Source organism: Branchiostoma belcheri, unplaced genomic scaffold (genome assembly GCF_001625305.1).
Source record: "Branchiostoma belcheri isolate BF01 breed outbred unplaced genomic scaffold, Haploidv18h27 scaffold1, whole genome shotgun sequence".
Lineage (NCBI taxonomy): Eukaryota > Metazoa > Chordata > Leptocardii > Amphioxiformes > Branchiostomatidae > Branchiostoma > Branchiostoma belcheri.
This window is the reverse complement of record NW_017802379.1, coordinates 1,666,980-1,688,487: the sequence shown is the minus strand read 5'-3', so window position 1 is coordinate 1,688,487 and position 21,508 is coordinate 1,666,980. Positions and strand designations below refer to the sequence as shown.

The 21,508-nt window shown below is 40.4% G+C and overlaps 3 protein-coding genes across 8 annotated transcripts in view; 1 reads left to right on the top strand and 2 right to left on the bottom strand.

The window, feature by feature from the left end:
- LOC109463293 (small G protein signaling modulator 2-like) overlaps positions 1–675 on the bottom strand; it is a 42,789-nt gene extending 42,114 nt beyond the window's left edge. For all 6 annotated transcript variants that reach the window (XM_019760043.1, XM_019760076.1, XM_019760067.1 and 3 more), the window contains exons 1-2: positions 403–675; positions 239–294 (exon numbers count right to left, since the gene is read on the bottom strand). In XM_019760043.1, coding sequence (XP_019615602.1) covers positions 239–294; positions 403–520 — 174 coding nt within the window. In that variant the 5' untranslated portion in view covers positions 521–675. The remainder of the gene's footprint in view (positions 1–238; positions 295–402) is intronic.
- Positions 676–1,896: 1,221 nt separating this feature from the next.
- Positions 1,897–10,255, top strand: LOC109463343 (vacuolar protein sorting-associated protein 33A-like). Its single transcript, XM_019760121.1, has 16 exons — positions 1,897–2,017; positions 2,372–2,437; positions 2,952–3,079; positions 3,586–3,670; positions 3,993–4,097; positions 4,453–4,569; positions 5,004–5,178; positions 5,720–5,916; positions 6,312–6,402; positions 6,604–6,678; positions 6,920–6,999; positions 7,280–7,366; positions 7,596–7,727; positions 8,074–8,242; positions 8,715–8,828; positions 9,249–10,255. Exons 1-16 carry the CDS (start codon positions 1,913–1,915, stop codon positions 9,380–9,382), a joined length of 1,860 nt encoding a protein of 619 aa, XP_019615680.1. The 5' UTR covers positions 1,897–1,912; the 3' UTR covers positions 9,383–10,255.
- Positions 10,256–11,184: 929 nt separating this feature from the next.
- On the bottom strand, positions 11,185–21,284 carry LOC109463730 (thimet oligopeptidase-like). Its single transcript, XM_019760581.1, is given in 20 exon segments — positions 11,185–11,570; positions 11,894–12,010; positions 12,317–12,448; positions 12,566–12,797; positions 13,174–13,247; positions 13,530–13,604; positions 13,727–13,759; positions 13,953–14,057; positions 14,224–14,328; positions 14,684–14,749; positions 15,095–15,256; positions 15,652–15,816; positions 16,072–16,126; positions 16,384–16,534; positions 16,766–16,897; positions 17,426–17,544; positions 17,885–18,024; positions 19,464–19,567; positions 20,258–20,519; positions 20,992–21,284. Coding segments are annotated over 20 exon segments (2,421 nt in total). The 5' UTR covers positions 21,100–21,284; the 3' UTR covers positions 11,185–11,486.
- Positions 21,285–21,508: the final 224 nt, after the last annotated feature.

Sequence of the window (21,508 nt, the reverse complement as noted above, 5' to 3'; positions counted from 1 at the left end):
AAGGCTAGAAACGTGGGTTCAAAGCACCACCCCGAAATGTCCAATATCACCCCATATTGTAGCCTCCCTGCCCCGCCCCCTCACACCCAACACAGACGACACACTTGAAAAAAACAGCCGTGATTTCTCAATACATATTGAAGGCTATAATATCGACCACTTCGCCTCTGCGATCATTCCATACGCTACCGGATCATCAAACACAGTACGCGAAAAATATAAGGAACCGTCCCCTTACCTCCTTTTTGACGGTCCGTATTAGCTTTTCTCTGTACTCCGCGTCCGACATTTTGTCTGAAACGAGAGGGAAGACCTTACGTGCTGAGCCTAAAAAGAATATGATGAAATCGGACGAGAATTACGGAAATTACGTCGCGAAATTGACGAGCTGACGGCACCAACCTCCTATAACTGTCGCCATCTTGCTGTCCGGCTCTGGCTCCAAGGTGCACGAATTTAGATGAGCGGGCGCGTCACACCCGGTATTTCCGGTTTTCCCCCGCTGAAAGAGCCGGCGCATTCCCGCTAGACCTCCGCACGAAAATCCAGAAACGTGCCGAGAATGTCGTCGTTAATATCTTGGCGCGGATTCGGGCGAGTGCTGGGGGGATTTGGAGCCGGCGCGGATGCTGCTGAGAGCCATTGCGGCCCACCGTGAGGCATCAATATTTTATGACGGTGCTCACGCTCCAAATGAGGGTCAGTTGACCGGGACCCAGTGTATAACAGGTGGTTGCGGCTATCCCGCTACCGCCCGCCCCCGACCGTTTCTTGGCTTTTACCAGCTTTTATATATCTTTACTTCTATCCAGTTTATTGGAAAGCTGATTACATTTGCAAAGTATCAACTTGAAATGGTAGAAAAAGGTTTGACAATGTTGGAAAAGATTCTTTTGCACGCTAATTACAAAAACAAGCTTTATAATGTGAATTCCCGTCACAGATGAAGTTCATTCAAATTACAATCTTATGGAGCTAAAGAAATGTTTAAAAAGCCTGACTTTTATTGATATATGAGTAACCATGATAGAAAACCGTGTCTGTAAAATTGTCGTCCTTCCCAAAGTCTTTCTAATCGTTGGGCTAATGTCGCAGTTATTACATAAACCATTAAATTCAGTGAATATATGTAGTACAGGTCAGATCATCCTACGCTTTACTGCTATGGACCCTCGTCTTAAGTTGCTGAAGAGGAGACATCTGGCGACTTCAGATAGTAGTCACTTAATTAAAGGAAAAGAAAGCAGTTAATAGAATTCAATCAGAAAGAAATAGCACTAGTGAAGGAAGGCTAAAGAGAGTAAGTTTGACAGGGATGAAGAGAAAAGAAGAAAGCATGGAGAGAGGAAATAGGGGATAAAAAATGAAGGAAAGGAAGAGGAATCAACGCTAGCGCTTGGGAAAACACAAAGTTTTTCATCCTTCTAAATAAGTTCTTGGCTAGTAGAAATTACCAGTTACATGTAGGTTGGACCTGAGCAGTATACATTGTTGTTAATTTTTGTTGATTGTTTTCATAAACCCTGTTCTTCATAAACCCTGTGGCAAAACATAGTCATTTTACGAACTAGAAAATGCAAGCAAATAAATATATTTATACCTGCAGTTTAATAAGTGAGCTATTTGGAATAATATTTGCTTTACCTGGGCCACGCCCCTTTGGGAACCTTAACGGGTCGTGTCAAGGGTCATGAGGGACAATCCGTTAACATCCAATAAACGATGCTACTGTTAAACCAACAGAAGGGTACACTTTCAATATATAACCACGATATTAACATGTATCTTTCCGAAAACAAATGATTCGAATGAACATGAAAGCTGGTCGCTCACAAACACAAGCTATTTATAAAATCGGAACACCCTCCCCCATAATTTATTGGATCGTCCCGTGTGTGTCACATGAACCAAGATGGCGGCTTCCCATCTGAGTGGAGGCCGAGTCAACCTCGCGATTTTAAGAGAAGCTGCACGAAAAGAGCTGCTGGAATGTCTGGACAAATGCGATGGAACAAAGGTAGGCTTCTTGTGTAACCCATGTGTGTTTTTCATTGTCAATATCTTATCGCTGTGTCGACGAATGTGGGTTTAAAATTATGTGGGGAGGGGGGTTATAATTACTGTTTTTACACGGAAGCGTTTTAATTTTTGAACACAAAATGTAGTTACATGTAGTGAAAATTATTTCCTTGAAAAGTGTACCCAACTCAAGTGAGCTAGATTGTCTGTCAAAAAGTACACATGTTGTCGTCTTTTGATATCTGTTCCCGATCCAAAAATAAATATGTATTAACCATTATAATATAACTTATATTATGATGTAATTAGATGTCTCACTTCATATCAGAGAAAATTATTACTTTCCAACTAGGCCGTGGTGTGGGACGAGCAACTGACTGGACCATTCGGGCTGATTGCTGAGTACTCACTGCTGAAGGTATGATATGTTTGCCGGCAGTACATAACGTTACATGTGTACGCATTTAATGAAGGAATGAATGAAGACCTTATTAATGGTGTTTCAAATGATTTATAATTTATCATGTAGGCAAAAAATTACACTCTTTTCTTAACTGATCTGAGCTAAGAGAACTAGATAAATGTGAGCTGCAGTGAACGAGTTAACATCCAGGGTAGATTAATAATCATTATGAATGAATATATCATTTCATATAAGATTTATTGTACATTTTTGGGCTAAGCACAGGTCACATTGTACATATACATATACATATAACGTTACATGGAAAAACATGAAGTACAACACTTAAAGCTGTAGTGAAGATCAGGATACTAGTCATGGGTGCATCCTTTCATAAAGATGATGTCAACTTCAAGGTCTTCTCTAGTCATGACTAGTGGACTAGTGAGGTAAACTGGTTGGAGCAAGGAGCAGTTCAACAAGAGGAGATAACTTTCACTAACCCGAGTTTCACTTCCCCATCTCCCAGGAGCATGAGGTAGATAAGATGTTCCAGCTTCGGCCTGGCCGCCTGCCTGCCGCTAACGTCAACAACATCATCTTCCTGTGTCGGCCCAAACTGGCTCTCATGGAGATCGTGGCACAGAACATACTCAAGTAAGTGTAACAGTGGGGGGTTTTATAGGCGATAGCAACTAACCCGGCTGATGGGTCTACACCTTTTAGCAGAGTGGTTAGAGTGTTGGCATGTGGACTGGCATGCCGCATGCCCGGGTTTGGTCGTGACTCGTGAGTTCGAACCCAGGACCAGAGGTTTTTATCTGTTTCTACTAGCTCCTCCTGTTTCTTACATTAAGTACTAGCCAGAACATCCTTATGAAGCTGAAGAATTCTGACTTGATAAAATCTTAAATTATCAATCAAATCAATTCCTGGCAATGAAGAGTTCTCAAGATAGTGTATTTGTCAACCTGATCTGAGATCTTTGAGCTGAATGAAGCAAGAATAATAGCCTTAAAGGAAAATAAACCTGCACATGACTATACATTTGTACATGTATTTACTCCTCCTTTCAAAAAGATTTTCCCTCAGACCCCAATTGTTTCCAAATATTACTTAGCAGTAAGGTAACAATCTTTTTTTCATTATATCTACTCTCCCAGAGAGGAAGAAACTGGAGGGTCTCGCAAGGAGTTCCACATCTTCTTTGTCCCCAGAAAGAGCCTGCTTTGTGAGCAGAAACTTAAGGTACATAGAGAGCATGTGGTAACATGTGTTACTACTACAACTACAATACATTGTAAGGTTACATGTTTACATATACAGATACGTAACAAAATTCAATATACAATATTTTTCAAGCAACCAGTGGTAGAGTTGAATATTTACAGGTTCAACTTCTTGCTTCTTACAAAAGCTCTCATTGTATGACCCACAATGAACATTGTACAATGTTGTTCCAATTGTCTTGAGTCTTGTTAAGTTTTACGATCTAAAAGGGTTTGACCTCTTGTGATATGAGGTTTTTCAGCTATACTAATGGTATATGATGTTTTTCCTATTCCAACAGGAACTGGGTGTGTATGGGACCTTCAGTAATGTGGATGAGTACACCCTGGATCTCATCCCGTTTGACAGTGACTTACTCTCCATGGAAATAGATTCTACCTTCAGGGTGAGTCTGTCATTAACATCATACAAAATTGAAAATGAATCAAGATCCTCAGAGAATTTATCCAGTTGCTTGATTTATTTTGTTTTAACCAGCTACTGCCATGTCACATGCCTGCAAAGCTTGTCTGCTACAACACCATATCTGGTTACACCAAATGGTGATAATAAAGGTTATACAGAAGCTGGCATGTTTCACAGAAGAGTAGTTTTCTAGCTATACAGATACAGAATCTGGTTTGTTATGCCATAGGGCAGCTCTGCAGATGCAAATACAGAATCAGTTACTACTAATATACTGTAACAAGTTACTACTGTGAAAAGAATATATTGTCTGATGATCTTTCCCCCTTCCCCAGGACTGTTACCTGGAGGATGACATGACGTCCATGTATTACGCTGCCAAGTCCCTGATGTCTGTCCAGGCTCTGTACGGCATCATCCCCACCATCTGTGGGAAGGGGGACTGCGCTCGGGTAAGGGCTTATGAAACTCTGTATGTTATGTAATTAAGCCCATCTCAATGTACATGTATATCTCCAACATTACCAAAAGAAGACAGAAGAAGCCGAACCTACATGTATGTACAATGTATTAAAGTATAATGTAGTCTTGGAACCCATGTTTTTGATGATTATTAGGTCTTTGTGCATTACATGTACTTCTGCATTTTTATGACCTTTACTTTGCCGGACAGACCACGAATATACAATGAAGACTATCTATGTATGTAAGGCTACCTGTTTATTTTATTTAATACTTATTTCCTTGAGAAGATGAATGTTACAGCTTGGTTATAGCCTTAGGCCTATGAGCATTGCATCTACTTTGTACCTGTATATCATATATTTTTGTTTCAAGAAATCCAAATCCAAGAAATGACAAATAATGAAAGTGATTTTTCTTTCAGCACGTGGCAGACATGATGTTGAGAATGCGGCGAGAGTTGGCGGGAACTGAACCCCAGATCACCCCTCAGATCGACTGTCTGCTGCTGCTGGACAGGACTGTGGACCTCATGACTCCCCTCCCCACACAGCTCACATACGAGGGGCTCATCGACGAGATCTTTGGCATTAACAACAGTACGTGAAATGTTCAGCTTGTCGTTTTGTAGGCCTTAGGGGAAATGGGTTGTTAGTCCATAGGCCACGGAATTGGAAAGCAGAGCATATACATGTACATCTCCTTCCACTGCCTTTTACTTCCCCAGTCGAAGTCAGGGACCCATTTTACACCTGGGTGGAGTAGTCGTGTAAAGTGCAAAACTGTAAGCTTGTAAAGGAGATGTATGGTTTTGAATCTTTGACACCAAATCTTTTTACTGCAAAGAGAACTTTGCTGGTGTTTTTTCTATAGGATTGGAATGTTGACTAAGCCGTATGGGTAAGGTGGTGTCTGTCATACTATAAATCACAATTTTTCGCGGTACTTTTATATTTGTGGTTTTCGCAGTCACTTCTGTACCCCGAACTTATCATTACTGTAAACAAATAATTCACCGACTTCCCTTTTGCTGCACCTGCCTCTAATGGGAAGGTTTAGTTCCACACACATGTGAACTTTTGCTACCGCAGACATTACATGTTTTTGTAAGTGATTTGCAGTTTCTGATCTTTCTTGCAGCGTCAGTAAAACTGCCTCCAGAGAAGTTTGCGTCCGCGAAGCAGCAGACAGGCGGGCCCCAGGAGATGCCCACAGAACCGAAGAAGCTGGTGCTGAACTCAGCGGAGGAGCTGTACGCCGAGGCTCGAGACAGGAACTTCCATGCCATCGGACCCTTACTCAGCAGGAAGGCCAAACTCATATCTGCTCAGTTTGAGGTTAGTTCACATCAAAACTTGTAGGGTTCTATTTGTTAATACAGTCAAAACCAACAAAATCTGGTCAAAGTGAACAAGTGGTCATTACAAATAGGATTCTTAAAAAATAGGAATGTAATTCTGTTTACTTTCGGGGAAAGGAAACTATTATCTTTTTCCAGATGTATGTCACTGTGACTGTGGCAACTGGTGCTGTAACAGACACCTGGTGGTTTTGGATTACATTATGTAGCAAAGTGGCAAGACAGATTTGGAGGGGTTGGTCACCATATACACATACATGTATATGAATATGTTTGGGTTATAAACAGAGCAGTAGTGAAGGTAAGCAATATGAATTTACTTTGCAAATGTTACCATTCTAACCATGACATTGTGTTTGACTTACGCTGCAGGAAAGACATGGAGCCAAGACGGTTGGTGAAATCAAGCAGTTTGTGTCCAGACTTCCCCACATGCAAGCAGCAAAAATCTCCCTCGCTAATCGTAAGTCTGTATTTTTGTTCGATGTACCAACCTGATGAAAATAAATTGAGCACCACTACAAGGACTCAGTGTATGCTTTTTGCATTGTATGCTAGCTCCACATGCTAGCCAGACTTATATGTACTTACATGTACCATGATAATTACATAATATGTGTATGGTGTTACATGTAACAAATATATATCATGCTGTCTTACCCAGACACAACAATAGCAGAGATGATCAAGGAAGTGACAGATTCAGACCATTTTATGGAATCCCTCACTGTGCAACAAGGTGAGCACCATACAAATGTATCTGACAGTAATGTGTGTAGTCTAGCTTTTAGTGACCATGTTGCTGGACCCAAGGAGTCATGAGTTTGAGTCCCAGTTGTGGTCACTCAACCAACTTGGATGCTTTACTGGAAAGGCTTAGAATACAATTGGTCCACTGTTCATCTTAATTATCATTCTATTGGATCTTCTATTTGTTTTTTTTTTGCTTTAAACATGTCATCTTGCTTTATTCTCTGCAGAGTTTTTGAACGGCATTGACACTGACAAGGTGAATCCTTATATTGAAGACTGCATAGCAAGAAAGGAACCAATCATCAAGGTAAATGACTCAGTAATATGAGTTTTGAAACTGGAATTCGGTCAGTTTAAAAAACAATATTGCCCTGTATGAATGTACATTGTGATACTTGTTATATATGTTGTATTTATTGATTAATAATCCTAGAAAAGCAAAACTAGGAGCAGAGCCATTGTTCCAGAAGCAATGTGTTGGTTATAGCTCAGTGATAAAGGACTGCAAGTTTTATCTCTAGTTCATTCATGGCTCCTATATGTCTGTGTGTAACAATGTTATAATAATGGATGTGTATTTATTACAGATTCTGCGGTTAGTGTGTATCCAGTCTGTAGCTAACAATGGACTGAAACAGAAAGCTCTAGACTATTACAAGAGGGAAATCTTACAGGTAAGATTAGTTAATTAGTTATGTGACTGGATATGAAGTTATTTTCTTGTGTCATTCGCTAGATTACTTAAGTTAGTTATATCAGTTAATCTACAAAAAACACTACAATTTTTCCTTTCCTCAGGGTTATATGATTGTATACATAGACTAGATTTAAACTGTGATATATGAATATAGAGAAAATCACTAGAATACTTTGTATGCTAGACTGTATGTTGTCCTGTTGCAGACCTATGGATATGAGCACCTCATCACCCTGAATAACCTGGAGAGAGCCGGTCTGCTGACACTACAGAAACAGAGGACTTACCCAACCACACGGAAAACACTCCGACTAATGGTGGACGATGTCAGTGAACAGGTGGGTTTCTCTTTATACAAGTAGAACTTCGTACTACACCTAAAATGATGGTTGTGGTTAAAGTTAACAGCTTTTATGCCATTTAACTTTCTTGAATCTGACTCCCTGTCACTTTGTGTAGGTGGACAGGGTTCCCAATTTCCCCCCAGAGTATTTTCTCATTATGATCTTAAATGAAGGAAATCTAACAAGTCAGACTGGTACAGCCTTACAATTACAGTTGACAGGTAAGGGTAGAAGATTGATACAAGAGAATGGTCTGAGGAGCCAGATGACATGGGAGAATTGAGAGAGTCAAGGATTAGAGTCTGGAATCTCTGATTTCTTGTTTTACATTTTGTTCCAGAACCCGAATGACATCTCCTATGTGTTCAGTGGATACGCTCCCCTGAGTGTACGTCTGGCGCAGTTCTTGGCCCGTCCGGGTTGGAGAAGTATAGAAGAGGTGCTGAGAATCCTGCCTGGACCAACGTTCGAGGAGGCACAGCGGATACCCGTTGGACTGAGAAAGAAACGTAGGTCTTATAATATACAAGAAGGGTCTTTATGCTATGATTGGGCTTTTCATCCCTGATTTCAGTGACTGTCTGTTATCTACTTGAGGGTCACAATGACTGGTTCTGATTCATACTGCTGCTAGCTGTTGCCATCAACATAACAGATGGTCATTACATCACTGTGAAAGGTTCAATTCTAGCACACCAAAGTAGCTGATCATGATTGGCTTAATTCCCAATTGGTTTTTTAGAGGGTTAAGCACCAGGGAGAAGTTTACATTTTTGCATCAGCATGCATGCTGAAAAGTTGGTCTATGCATTTCTTTCTTTCCATGTCTGACACTGTTTAACCTTCATGCTTAGATGCTAGCCAAATTTGTATCAGTGATGGGGTTAGGCAGCAGGGACAAGGTTAAAGATTATTGATTGATTGATTGATTGATTGATTGATTGATTGATTGATTGATTGATTGATTGTTTTTCCCATCAGGCACCTCAGTAGGAGGAGGGAGTGAGAGTCCTAAGGTGACTCTGGTGTACTTCCTGGGAGGAGTGACATACGCAGAGATCGCAGCCCTCAGATTTCTGTCCCAGCAGGAGGACAGTAAGTATTCACTGATAGATAACTTCAAAACACAAGTGTTGGAAGTCATCCTAGAATTAAGTTTGATAGAAAAAAAAAACACAGTTTGATAAAAGTTAGTAGAGTATTCCTTGATCAGTGACATTAAGAAATATTCTACTAACTGTTAATCTTACTTGACTGATGAACCTCTTCAACGAGTTTGATAAAATGTTAAAACATCAAATCAAATCATCAACCTGTTAAAGCATCAAATTCAGTTTAGAATTTGATGTTTTAACATTTTGCATGGTTCCATTGTGTATGTTGACAATGTTTTTTAGCCAGAAATTTTTCTTTTGATCTGTACATGTACATTTTTGTACATTAAATGTACAGTACAGTACAGCACCATCTTTGATAGATTCATCAACACTCAACCATATCAACTCTTCCTGACAGGCGCGTCAGATTATATCATTGCGACAACAAAGATCATCAACGGACACACCTGGTTAGAGGGACTGATGGACACCCTCTGTCCTGCTCCGTTCCCAGACACCTCAACAACTTCCAAATCTAAGGGCAGGGGATAGTTCTGCCAAGTTTCCAACATTCTACTAGTCCACCAGAACTCTAAATCTAATGGAAAAATATAATTCTGTCACCACCTGTGCAGTGTTCTAGCAGAGAAGGAAGAGGACTTCAAACTATTTGGTTAATTTTGCAAGTCTTCAGGACTTGAGACTATAAAGAATGAGTAAAAATGGCTACAACTAGTACAAGTTAGTAGTAGAACTAACATGTCATGTATCTGCTGAGATTGGTTGGCCAAAATGATTGTCTAGGAAGATATTAAGTACATTCAAAAATGTGAAAAAATTATTAATATGTTATTACAAATTTGGCAACTTGAACCAGCAGCCTTTTTTTGTCTGTAAGCAGGACCAACATCTTGCATAACACCAGGCTAGTTGGGCATAACTGCCTTGACATGTATGTCATTATATTTAATGCTTCAAGCAAAATAACCAGAATTATAGTCAAATAGTGAGCACATTTCATAAATATCATGAAGATCTCCATGATTCCTTTTTCTTCAAGGATCACCTAAGTTTATTTGTGCTTCAAACCACTTGTGACAGGTGAAAGCTAAGCTCCAAGAGAATATTCCAAAATGTGTACAACAGGTCTGAAATGTAAATAAATTGCTGCCAATACCCTACAACGTATTGAACCTCATGATGTGTTACATTAGATACTAGTATAGAAAGATAGGGGATAAGCACAAGGTATAATCTTGCTGCTGTAAATGCAGAATATCATTAGTTGAAGTCCCTTCCCTTTTCAAATATGAAGTACAAGAAAATTCTTGCATCCAAATCTGTATTAAGCAAAATTGCAGCTGCAGAGAAGTGCATGTCCACTATTTTCAAGTAGTCCCTCAATTGGTCTTGAAACATTTGATTCATTACCTTCGCCAAGAAGGTTATGTTTTCAGGGGCGTTCGTGTATGTGTGTGTTTGTGTGTGTGTGTGTCTGTCTGTAAACACGATAACTTGAGAAGGCCTTGATGGATTGTCTTGATACTTGGTAGGTGGGTAGGTCTTGATGAGACCTCAAAATGATTAGATTTTGGACCCCCTAGCGGCTTATTATGGTACTGCAGCTGAACTTCCGGTTTTGATATCTCATGATCTAGACATGCTATGGTGATGAAATTTGGATGGTAGGTAGCTCTTGTGCTGGGAAAGAAGTGGCGTGAGTTTAGGCCCCCTAGAGGCTTGCTCTGGAACTGCAGGGATAAATTCTTGAAAATATTCAAAAGGGGATAACTCAAGAACCGGTTGACGGATCGTCGTGATTTTTGGTATGTAGGTAGCTTACGTGATGCTTAATATGATTATGTGACAATTATGCAAATATGGATGTAATTTGCATAATTTATGGGGAAATTCTATAAATCAGCTGCATTCCATGATAGGACAATTGAAGCTTGTGACATTGGTAATTGACAACGAGAGAAACACAGGAAGATATTGATTATGTTAAAAAGAACTTAATTTGCATAATTAATGAGAAAATTTTATAATTATGTAATGATAACTGCCTGGAATTTCATACTTGTGGTATTTGAAAGTTAAATTGAGGTGAACATCATTAAACATAATTTATTGAAATCAGGACCTCATTTGCATAATTTATTAGGAATGCATTCTTTGTTAATATAAGACTTTTTGTCTTTCGGTTGAGATTATGATAAAACAATATAATTCATGAAAATTAGGTTCCTATTTCTTAAATCAGGGGGGGATAATCTAATCTAAACTTTGTCAGTCATAAAGATTAACATCATTTGGCGAAGGTATGAGATCGGGGAACTCTAGTTAATCGTGGTTTCGTACTCAATAAATCTGTGGCAATGTAAACCATCCATAATTCTAATACCATCATACTAGTAATTATCACATAATATCACCAGTCATAAATGTCTTGAAGGAAGTTACTGTATTTACTGTTACTGTATTAAATGCACACAAGCTGTTGTGAAATTCCAGTTTAGGGCACCAAGTATTGGGGGAAGCCAATATGAACACTGGCAAATTCCCTGAGTGGTAATTGGACGTGTGCCATCGTAACCATAAGTACATGTATTTTCAATACAGTGGTGACTCAGCTGGGACAGTGTTTGGTAAGGCATTAGACTTTCAGCCCTTTGCTAATGAGGAAGGCTTCTTGCTGTGGCTCACGACCCAGGAAGTTCCGCAGCATGTCAGCAGCATCCTAAACATTAAAAACAACAAAACATTCTATCACTATGACTATGTCAAGAAAGCTTTACCATGAGTTTATTTTGAGTAGGTGGGAAAGGGAGGTTTCTACTGTGTTTTGAACTTGTGGATAAAACCATGCTGCAGTACAAGGAAGGCAAATATTTGCAGTGTCATAAATTCCAATTATGAAAGCAAGGGGCACACAGATCCAATTTTGTCCACAACGGTTACTCATCAGTGAAGGCCATCTGTTTTAAAAGGGGGCTAGACAAGGAAGGACCCAAAGGATACCAAAACAACGGCTCAAACAAAGAAACAAAGTGTGAGACTTACGATGGATCCTCCAGGCTTGAGGATCATGTCCCTGTAGTCCTTCCCTACAGCAGGGTTCATGATGCCTTCCTTCCTAAAGCGACTGTAGAACATGTCCATACAGTACACCTCACTCCACTGGGGACACAACAACACAGTGTTAGGTTTCTCTATCAACAATAACCTGATTGACTGATTGATTGTTTGATTTATTGACTGACTAGTAGCTGGCCAATTGATAAAGCGGATGTAAAACTTCTGCATACACCTCCAAATATTTACTAGTTTTGCTGTCATACATACATCCAAGAAGGTAACTATCCTTAAGAATAATAATACTGGAAACAGAAAACGGTTACTCAATCGTATGTACAAGTACAAGTACAAAAATGTATTAAGTATCTCCCAATCATAATAGTATACACTTTGTGCAAGTAGCCTCACCAGGTAGCCGTAGTACTGAGCATCATAGCCGCCAGCAAGATGTCCGAACGTGGCGGGCATGTTGGTCCCTGGTGTCGGTGTCACGCCCAAGATTTTAGTAGACAGCTCACTGAAGGTGGCAGCAGTGTCAGCCTGGAAAAAATTCAGACCAAAAATGAGTCGCATTTCGTAGGGCAGATATTTTGATATAAAATCTGAGAACCATCAAATTTAAATTGGTGTGGTCTTAATTACATGCACAAGGCCTACCTTTTCCCTTGTGTGGATGTTCTGGTCAAATGTTCCCAGCAGGATCTGCCGCAGGTTGAACACCCCGGCGTTGGCGTTCCTCGCCTTCACCAACGTCTCCACCATCTCGTCAGGCAGGTCTGAGCCGTCCTTGTAGTGTTTGGACATGCGGCGGAGAGGCTCCTTCTCCCAACACCAGTTCTCCAGCATCTGCGACGGGGCTTCAACAAAGTCACGCTCTACATTCGTGCCACTGGGGAAAAGACAGTACACCACAATTGGTATGAATACAGCATGAAAAAGAATGAACAAGACATTGAGACTTTAAACTACCAGGAAGTATCTGGTTGAAGGAAACATGGAAGAAATTTTGAAAAAAAACAAAGAAAAAGGAGTTACAATGATTGTAATATTAGTGCCTTCATTAGCTGTATCTGTCCTTGGTGCTGATTTAACAACAGTTACACAGGTACACTTATACTCCAGACATAACAACATCCTTTGATAACCAATGACACAGTGATTGCAGTTCCAGTTACATGTTATATCCTATTGCTAATCTGACTTTCTGGTACAGTATTCTAACTGTAACTGGCTCTAGCAGCAGCATTAACAGAAAAAAAACAAACCTGAAGTGAGCCAGGTCAGTTTGAGCACAGATCTGATGCATCACATGACCAAACTCATGGAAGAAAGTCTCCACCTGCAAAAAAAGGCAATATAGGTGATTGTACAGTGATAAAGGTTAGACATCCAGGTAATGAGATACACAAGAAACTTACTCAAGAAACTGGACAGAATCTGACATTTCAATTATCATCCATTACTTTTCATCAGTGCTGAGTGCTAAGCAATGAAAGCAGTATGTGCTAAGTCTTTGGTATGACTCGGCCGGGGATCAAACGCACAACCTACTGAATGCAAGGTGAACACTCTTGGCCATTGCACCAGCATTACAAAAGTTGATGTTAAATGTTCCACCCACCTCTTCATGCAGCAGTAGTGATGGTCGGTCTGCTGTGGGCTTGGTGAAGTTGGCAACCATTGCTGCAATGGATTTCTGTTGGGAAGATACACCATCATAAATGGTATCTTCATCAAGGAAAGATGTAGTAAATGTAAGAGAAATACCAGAGTTATACACTAACTACAGAACATGAATCACAAGAGCAATGTGCTTACCTGTCTGCTTCCATCTGGTAGCAAGCAGCCAGGCTGTGAAATTGAAACGGACAGGATTTAGAAAACAATGACAATTTCATTCAATAATTCACAGGAGACAAACAACAAGAAGTCTTCAAGAACATTGTGAAAATTCTCCAAATGGCTACAAAAAAGCAGGCAATCTTGTGAGTAGGTGTTGCTCTTTTTTGTATTACAGTAGAACTAGAACAAGAGAAATTCTTACTTGCAAGCCAAAGCAGGCGGCATGCGAGAACTTGCCCTCTCGAGGATACAGGTCTAAGTAGAACTGGCCAAGCAACTCTCCTGACTTTACATCAACCACGTCATACTGGTTAGGGCAGAACAACAGCAGAAGACAGGTTACTACGCAGAAATGTACAGCAACAACATGCCAGCTACTGTAGATCTAGCATCAGCAAACCTTAGTGCAGCAAACACCCAGCATGTCTGCGACTGTTGATCTATTTAGCATCTTTAGAGTGTAACATGACTACCTGTAGACCCCACACAGCTGCATGGAAATATTTCCCTGGTCTCGGGTACAGATCCAGGTAGAACTGCCCCACAAATTCTCCTGATGCAGAGTCCACTACATCATACTAAATGTATGTTATAAGTCATAGGAACTCACATACATAAATATACAGTGTCACTGAACTGTAAAATAGTCAAATTACTAGTATGTGTGCTAATGGTATATGCCAAAGCAATAATAAAATGTTTGAAGAAGTCAATCGTTCAAAATTAATAATAAATGACGATTGATCATGCACAACAAACCAGGGGAGCTGAACTGCACTGATTTTTCACAAAAGTTACAGCTACTTACCCACTAAAATCACAAACCACATAAAATTGTGATGACCTAATATGTAGTCAATACAAACTTGATGCCAAAGGGTTTATCTATCAGCCAGACATGCATGTACAGTTAGCTACTGAAGACAGACTTACCAGAGTCACATCATCATTCCACACCTGGGGATTCTCTATCTGCTCAAACTTCAGACCCAACAGCTCCTGACAGAAGGAATTCAAGAAACGTTACCAACAGAATCATCAAAACAACAGTACTGTACAATGCATAGCTTGCTTAGTCTTAGAATCTAAAGGTTCTGTGTTTTGAAACTTTGCAGACCCCATTGTTCTGTCCTCGGGAAAGGCACTTGACACCTATTTCCTCACTTGACTGAGGTGAAAATGAGTACGTGTACATAGCCTCAGTTTGTGACATCATTGGTGACAACCCAACACCAGTTACCATGGTGAGAAATGTCTGGTTCAGGTCATTGACCTTAATTGTTTCAAGAAGAAGAGGAAGAAGAGAAAGAAACTGAGGTTCTTCAGTAAACATAAAATTGGTACCTGATAGATGTCCAGCAGACCCTTGGTGACCACCTCCATGGGGAAGTACTCCTTGAGCTTCTGGTGGTCGACGGCGTACTGTTTCTCCTCCACCATGTTCATGTAGTACCGGAAGTCTGGACCACTGATCTTATTGTCAAACTCATAGTTGAACTTTTCACACTGTATGAAGAAGCAAATAAAACACATGTGCTGATGATTTTTCTGCTGTTATAATAGACTGGTCCTCACTGTTCATCACATTAGAAGTTCAACTAATGGCAATCAACAGTTCAACTGATGAGAGAGTGGCATGTCTGTCAAATATTTGGATGTTTTTATTTTGTGTTTCTACATTTCAACAAGGCAATTTGAGATGGCAGACTTCACCCCCTTACCCAAAGTGCTTTGTAACATAGACAACACAGCAGCACGATGTATGCCAATGCTGCATAATGTATACATTGTTATGCAGAAACACGTACGTATTCACCTTTATAGTGGGCAATGAGATTTCAGAGCACCAGTTGCTGGGCTGGGATTCAAACCTATAACCCTGAGATCCACACCAAACTCACCTCTTCCTTCTTGTACTTGAGGAAGATTTCCATCTCCTCCTTGCCCAGAGGCTTCATCTTCTCCCCGAGTTCGCTCAGGAAGGAGGCGACAGCCTCGGCTGTCTTAGACATGCGCATCTCTGTGATGAAGGCAGCGTGAGTGGGGTAACCAAGGAGGGACGCTTTCTGCAACAAAAACATGGTTCATGTCAGTGGGAATTTCTGCAGAAACAAGACCATTAAACCTTCAAACATTTGACAGACCTTTCAACAGCCTTTTAGTCAGCACTCCTGGGTTTTTCACTGATCTCATGATCTATAATTTCCATCATTGAGCCTTAATATACTTTAATTTTGAAAAGACAATGTCAGAATAATAACATGTACCAGGTACATAGTTTTACAATCTAATATTTCTACATATAAAAAAAATATAGTCACCTTCTGCCTTAGTTCTACCAGCTCTTCCAAGATAGGCGTGTTCTCTTTAAGGCACCTGGTACAAAAAAAATTAGATCATTATCAAAATGTACAAACAAATCTCTGCATATAATAGTATATCCTAAATTCAAGAGACTTTTGTTCAAAACCACTGCCAACACAGTGCATTATTGTACAGAAATTATCATAAACTTTGTGAACTTTGGGGAAACATCTAGCCAAGAATGCCAGGAATCGAACCCATGGCCTCTCAATCCCATGTCTGCCTACATGTACTTCCCAGGCCACATAGTGCCTTGAAAGTTACCATACCTGGACTGGAAGGCTTTCTCCATCCGCTGCCGAGTGGAGGGAACCCTGGCCTTCTTCATACAGGGGAAGTAGTGTGGGTACTGTAGGGTCATCTTGTACAGTCCGGCATCAGTCTTCTCCAGGCTGTCCACAAAGTCATCTGGCAAACCAGCTGGATAGGAAAGAATGTAAAACAGATAAACAACAAAGTCAGAGGTGCAGGGAGGTACATGTAGTGACGCTATCTTGTACATCCGGGGCAAATCTACGTTCTTGGCTACGTGAAGACTATCCAGAACCGTGCCTGATCGAAACCCGTTCAGGCATAGGACTAGAGGCAAGGCTCTAGGTGCAATACAATGCTTAACTCCTTTAGTAGGTAACTACGTACACATTCTCATACCTAAGTCTTCCTTTTTAAACTCCAAGACAGTTTTCTCTTCATTCAGGTTCTTGTTGAAGTCGATACACAAGTCACTCTGTCGCTTCTTGATCTTCTTGATCTCCTCCTGGGTTTCCTTGGGAAGGTGGAGACCTAAGACACAAACAACAGAAAAAATGTATCTTTATGTTAATGATATATGTTAATGATAATAATAATAATAACTGTTCTTGATTGTAAAACAACAGAACTATACGGATGAACTACAATTGACAACAAAATCAGTGTTTGTGTTTGTACAGTCCACTAATTGTTGCTTGTCTGTTGCTTTGTTTCTGAGATACTTTAACACATGCATGGTTCTTTATGTGTTACCATCCAGTAAATACAACTATGTATGGGTTACTTCTTGAGGTCTAGACTTTAGCTGTTGCGTAAATAAACTTTACATTACTTACATGTACAAATTGTGCTGTTGCAACTCAAATACATGTGTACAATGTAATCAAAACAAAAACAAATTTCTCTTGTTGGTCCATTGTTTTAAAGTTGATTGTAAGTGCTCTGATCAAACCTCAACTTGTGTCACTTAGTCTAGGTCATATCATCAACACTGTATAAGAGAAGGGAGGCATTGAACACTTTGCTTGCAAATATTGCCTTCATTTCAAGTCGCCCTACCGTTCCTCCTGCCATACTTGATGAGCTTCTCCAGGTAGCGCTTGAACTCCGGCGAGAGGTTTGCTGACTTGTCACTCTTCTGTAGGGTCACCAGCACATCGTACACATCCTGACGCATACTGGGGACGAAAGGCAGACAGTCTTTAAGTAAGCCATGGAATTTTATTTTGTTTCATCTTGATTATGGGTCCTTAACCAAAGAATTGAAGACCTAAGTGCAGAAACTAGTGCAAAATTTGCTTTTCCCTAATTTTATTACCTGCTGGGCCTTGGTGTCCAGGAGCCATATAGCTGGGAGTCAGAATGTGAGCAAACTAAATATGACTTCAAATTGAAGTCGTACAATACCCGAAAAACAGGTACCGGTTGGGACAGTTCATCCTCACTTCGGGACAACTGAAATTTGTTTTCGGGACAGTGCTGGGACAATAATAAGAAAAATCAATTTCGAGGCCTGACCTGATCTCCACGTCGAACTCTGACAGCTTCTTGTCGGCCTCGGTGCTGGTGTCCCGGATGACCTTGTCAGGAGACACGTTCTGCGGGAAGTCCAGCATGTTGCGGAATGTCGAGTACTCCACATCGCTGTCAGCTATGGCCTGGGGACAACAAACAGAAGAACTTAACTGTAAGGTAATTTTACAATTTGGATGGCAACAACAACTGAACATAGTACAAAAAAGAGGTAAGGAATAAAATTTAACATCCTAATTACTGAAACAAAAGCAAACATAAGTATTTAATGTAGTGTTACAAACGAGTAGGACTAATCATGAGTTTTCGTGAGCTTTTTCTAATACAAAAGCAGTCTTTTATACAAATATCAGCATTATCCATAGTAGGCTCAAATGCAATGCCATTCCTGTGCTTCAAATCCTTTTGTTTGCACTTGTGCAGGGAATATTAAAAATTACTAGGACCATTCAAATATCATATATATGATACTACATGTAGATTTAATTCTAGTGACTTGTATTTCTTGACAATTACATTTTGTATATACATGTACTTGAGTAACTAGACTAAGTATATACGTAGTTTTGATCTAGACCCGCAGCCAAAGAAAATGAAAGCTTTTTTATTTCTTTACTCCTTTTTTTCTCTGTGTGACTGTTTCGTCTGAATGTTTAACAGGAGGTATGACCTTGCATGCCTAAGAACCTATTCAGAAGGTCGTTTGGTGTTCACTGAAGCAAAGCAGAGAGACCTTTTGTGTCCTTTTCACCTCTGACCTACATGTCTTAAAATCTGCAATGCAGTAATTTTCCACTGGTGCTCAAAGGGTATGTTAAAGCTCTATTGTACACAAAATCGAAAATGCAGGGCTCAAAATACCTTTTTCTGCATTTTTTGCATTTTTATCTGCACCAGACAAGTTTTACCTGCACCACTCAGAATATGAGAAGAATGGATCATACTACTATTACTAGAAACTGTTTAGATTTTAGAAACCATTGCAATTGGTTACACCAAGTGATGATTTTAGGGTTTGTCAACTGGTATTGTTTTACTTTATCTCTGGGGGATAATATTAGATCTTCTCTGAATTATTTATTCTTTGGTCGTCTTGACAACCAGGTACACAATGATGACCTAAATTTACCAGCAAATGAGAAAAATGTTTGCTATTGTATATTGCGTCTATAGTACAATTGGCTTGTTTTTGCTTGCAATGTAAACGAGGGAGTAGGCATGCATGTATGTCTCATTCGATGATTTGGACATGTTTAATAACGTCTATTAGAAAGTGCTTCAAGGGCAAAATGATTTAATATAGCCTAGCGGCTGAGTAAGTGAATTGCATGGCACACAGCCACATAATGAATGAGTCGGCAAATATTTGTACAATACCTAATCAGAAAATCGGAAGCTCTTAACACTTCATCAATCAAAGCTGCATGCAATACTTTGCAATTTTCCGAAAGGCAGGTAAAATATATGTCAACATATGGATGACTGTGCAATGTACATAGTGGGGAGGGGGGCCTTACTTCCGTGGCCATGTTACACTTAAATTGCCGAGTTTACCACATCCTACCTTAAGAGAGTTCTCAAAAGTGACTTCCTCCGGTTTGAGAGCGCCCACGGCGTCGTATACGGCCTTGGTCTCGGCTATGAGACTGTCGGTACGAGAGAGAATGTCTTCTGCAGTCAGGTCCCATCGCATGCGGTTCACTCCGGCCGGCGCCATGTTGGACTGATAGAGTTCGCAATGACAGGTGGGCGGATAGCCTCTACCAGGCTTCTGAGGAGGTTGGAAAGAGTGGCCAAATAGACAGATAACATGCCTGTGGAGCTCAGAGTGGCAAGCGGTGCTCCAAACGCCCTACTTATTCCCCTGGCATGTTATCTGTCAATTTAGCCAACTTCTCTCTCTTTCTAACACCTTTTTTCTATTAATATATTATTAAACCACCTCTGAAGCCTGGTAGAGGCCAGAGGGCGGGCCATGTACGGTAGTTTTATTTTTGCGGCGACATCTCCACCGTGAAACTGTGACACCCCGGATATTGCTTTTCACCGAAGAAATAACTAAACATGTTGTCAAGAAAACATGTAAAAGAGACAAAAGTTGCGGTCGGTTTAACTTTTATTCTTATGATAACTAGTGTCCATCCAGCAAGTTACTGATCCGATCGTGGTTGCTATAGTCGCACGGCTCTGCGTCGGGTGGTCAGTAGACGTCCGAACGGTCGAGATTTTTCAAGAGAACAGCGACTCTGGAACACATAAAGTTATATTTGACGGAAACATGGTTATAAAGCGAAGAAAATACAGGACGCATTTGACTCAAATTTAACTCAAATTCAAATTCGATGTGAATCGTTCTACAGAAAGGTAAATTTGGTAAAACTGCTACCAAAGTTGATTGGTGGTCGGGGAAAGGGACGTGTGTGAGAAACAACTAGGGGCTTTACCTTTCCTCGCGGACGTTCATGTTGTCAGACAGGAACTTCTTCAAGGCTTCCCCGTGGCATTTCTTGTGCTCCTCCTTGGCGAAGGAGCCGACGGCTGACACCTCGCACAGGACGAAGGGCCGGGCCGTGCTGCCCATCGTGGCCCTCTGCCCCGCACGGACAAACACCATCACACGCTGCAGAGAGGGGGTGCGGGTGTTATTTTTCTATTTATTTTTTTTTTTTTATGGCTCCTGCTAGCTATTGATGGGCGGTGACCCAAAAATAAAAGGACTAGCTACTCCTCACGTAGCTTCTTTTTTCTGGGAGATTTTAAAAGCTTCAAGTGTGAGATGTTGACAAAAATGTGCCAAGAAATTGCAGTAAATGTCAAGTATACGTAAGCTTAAGACTCTAACGACTTGTAAGGATAAGATATACTCTATTAACTAGAATTCCGAGATCTCATACCTCCATGAAATATGATCTTGATATGTAACACGGTGTTAAATGTAAATTTCTTCTTTAATTGTTCAAATGACCTCTGCATTAACATGATATATGCATCGTGATGTATGTTAACTTTTGATTAACTTACAGATGTCCCAAGTATGACATTCTCATCATTCACCATTACGAAATCATAGAATTTTCACATTAATTATGCACCTCTGGTGGTTTCTGAAGTTGCTCCGCCAGGAAAGACGCCACTTTTCCCTCCACGTCTGGCACCACGGCGTCTCCAGCGAGGTTGGTATTCAGAACACACAGCGGCATTTTCAGAATGCCCAAGAAATCGGGTCGACCAGAGCTATTGAAGTTTTGGTACTTTTCTTAGACTAGTGCAATCTCTGTGGAATAGAGTTGTCTTTTGATGACGTTGTGTCGGAATTTTGAAGCAAGATATTGCAAAACAAATGTCGATTTTAACGAAAAAGCCAAGTTTTGGGGGAATGAAACAACTACGTGTAGTCTCTCCCGCCGGTCTTGCGTCCTGAAGATGTCCGTTCGAAAACCTGTTTTTATTCCGCACAATTACGCATGCTCTAATCGCCTACGATTTCTTTTCTGACAGACTGGCTATTCAGTAGAAAGTAGGCTAATTATGATTACTTTGAATTGTCACAATTAGAACGGTCGGATGCGTCAGCTAATAGTATAACTCATTATTTATACTTGAAGCGTT

What these genes read in the sequence shown, in the direction of transcription:
- LOC109463343 (XM_019760121.1), top strand. Translation starts at nt 1,913, where the DNA reads ATGGCGGCTTCCCATCTGAGTGGAGGCCGAGTCAACCTCGCGATTTTA. An exon ending in ACAAATGCGATGGAACAAAG is followed by an intron (nt 2,018 to 2,371) that starts GTAGGCTTCTTG and finishes CTTTCCAACTAG; the next exon opens with GCCGTGGTGTGGGACGAGCA. An exon ending in AAAAATCTCCCTCGCTAATC is followed by an intron (nt 6,403 to 6,603) that starts GTAAGTCTGTAT and finishes TGTCTTACCCAG; the next exon opens with ACACAACAATAGCAGAGATG.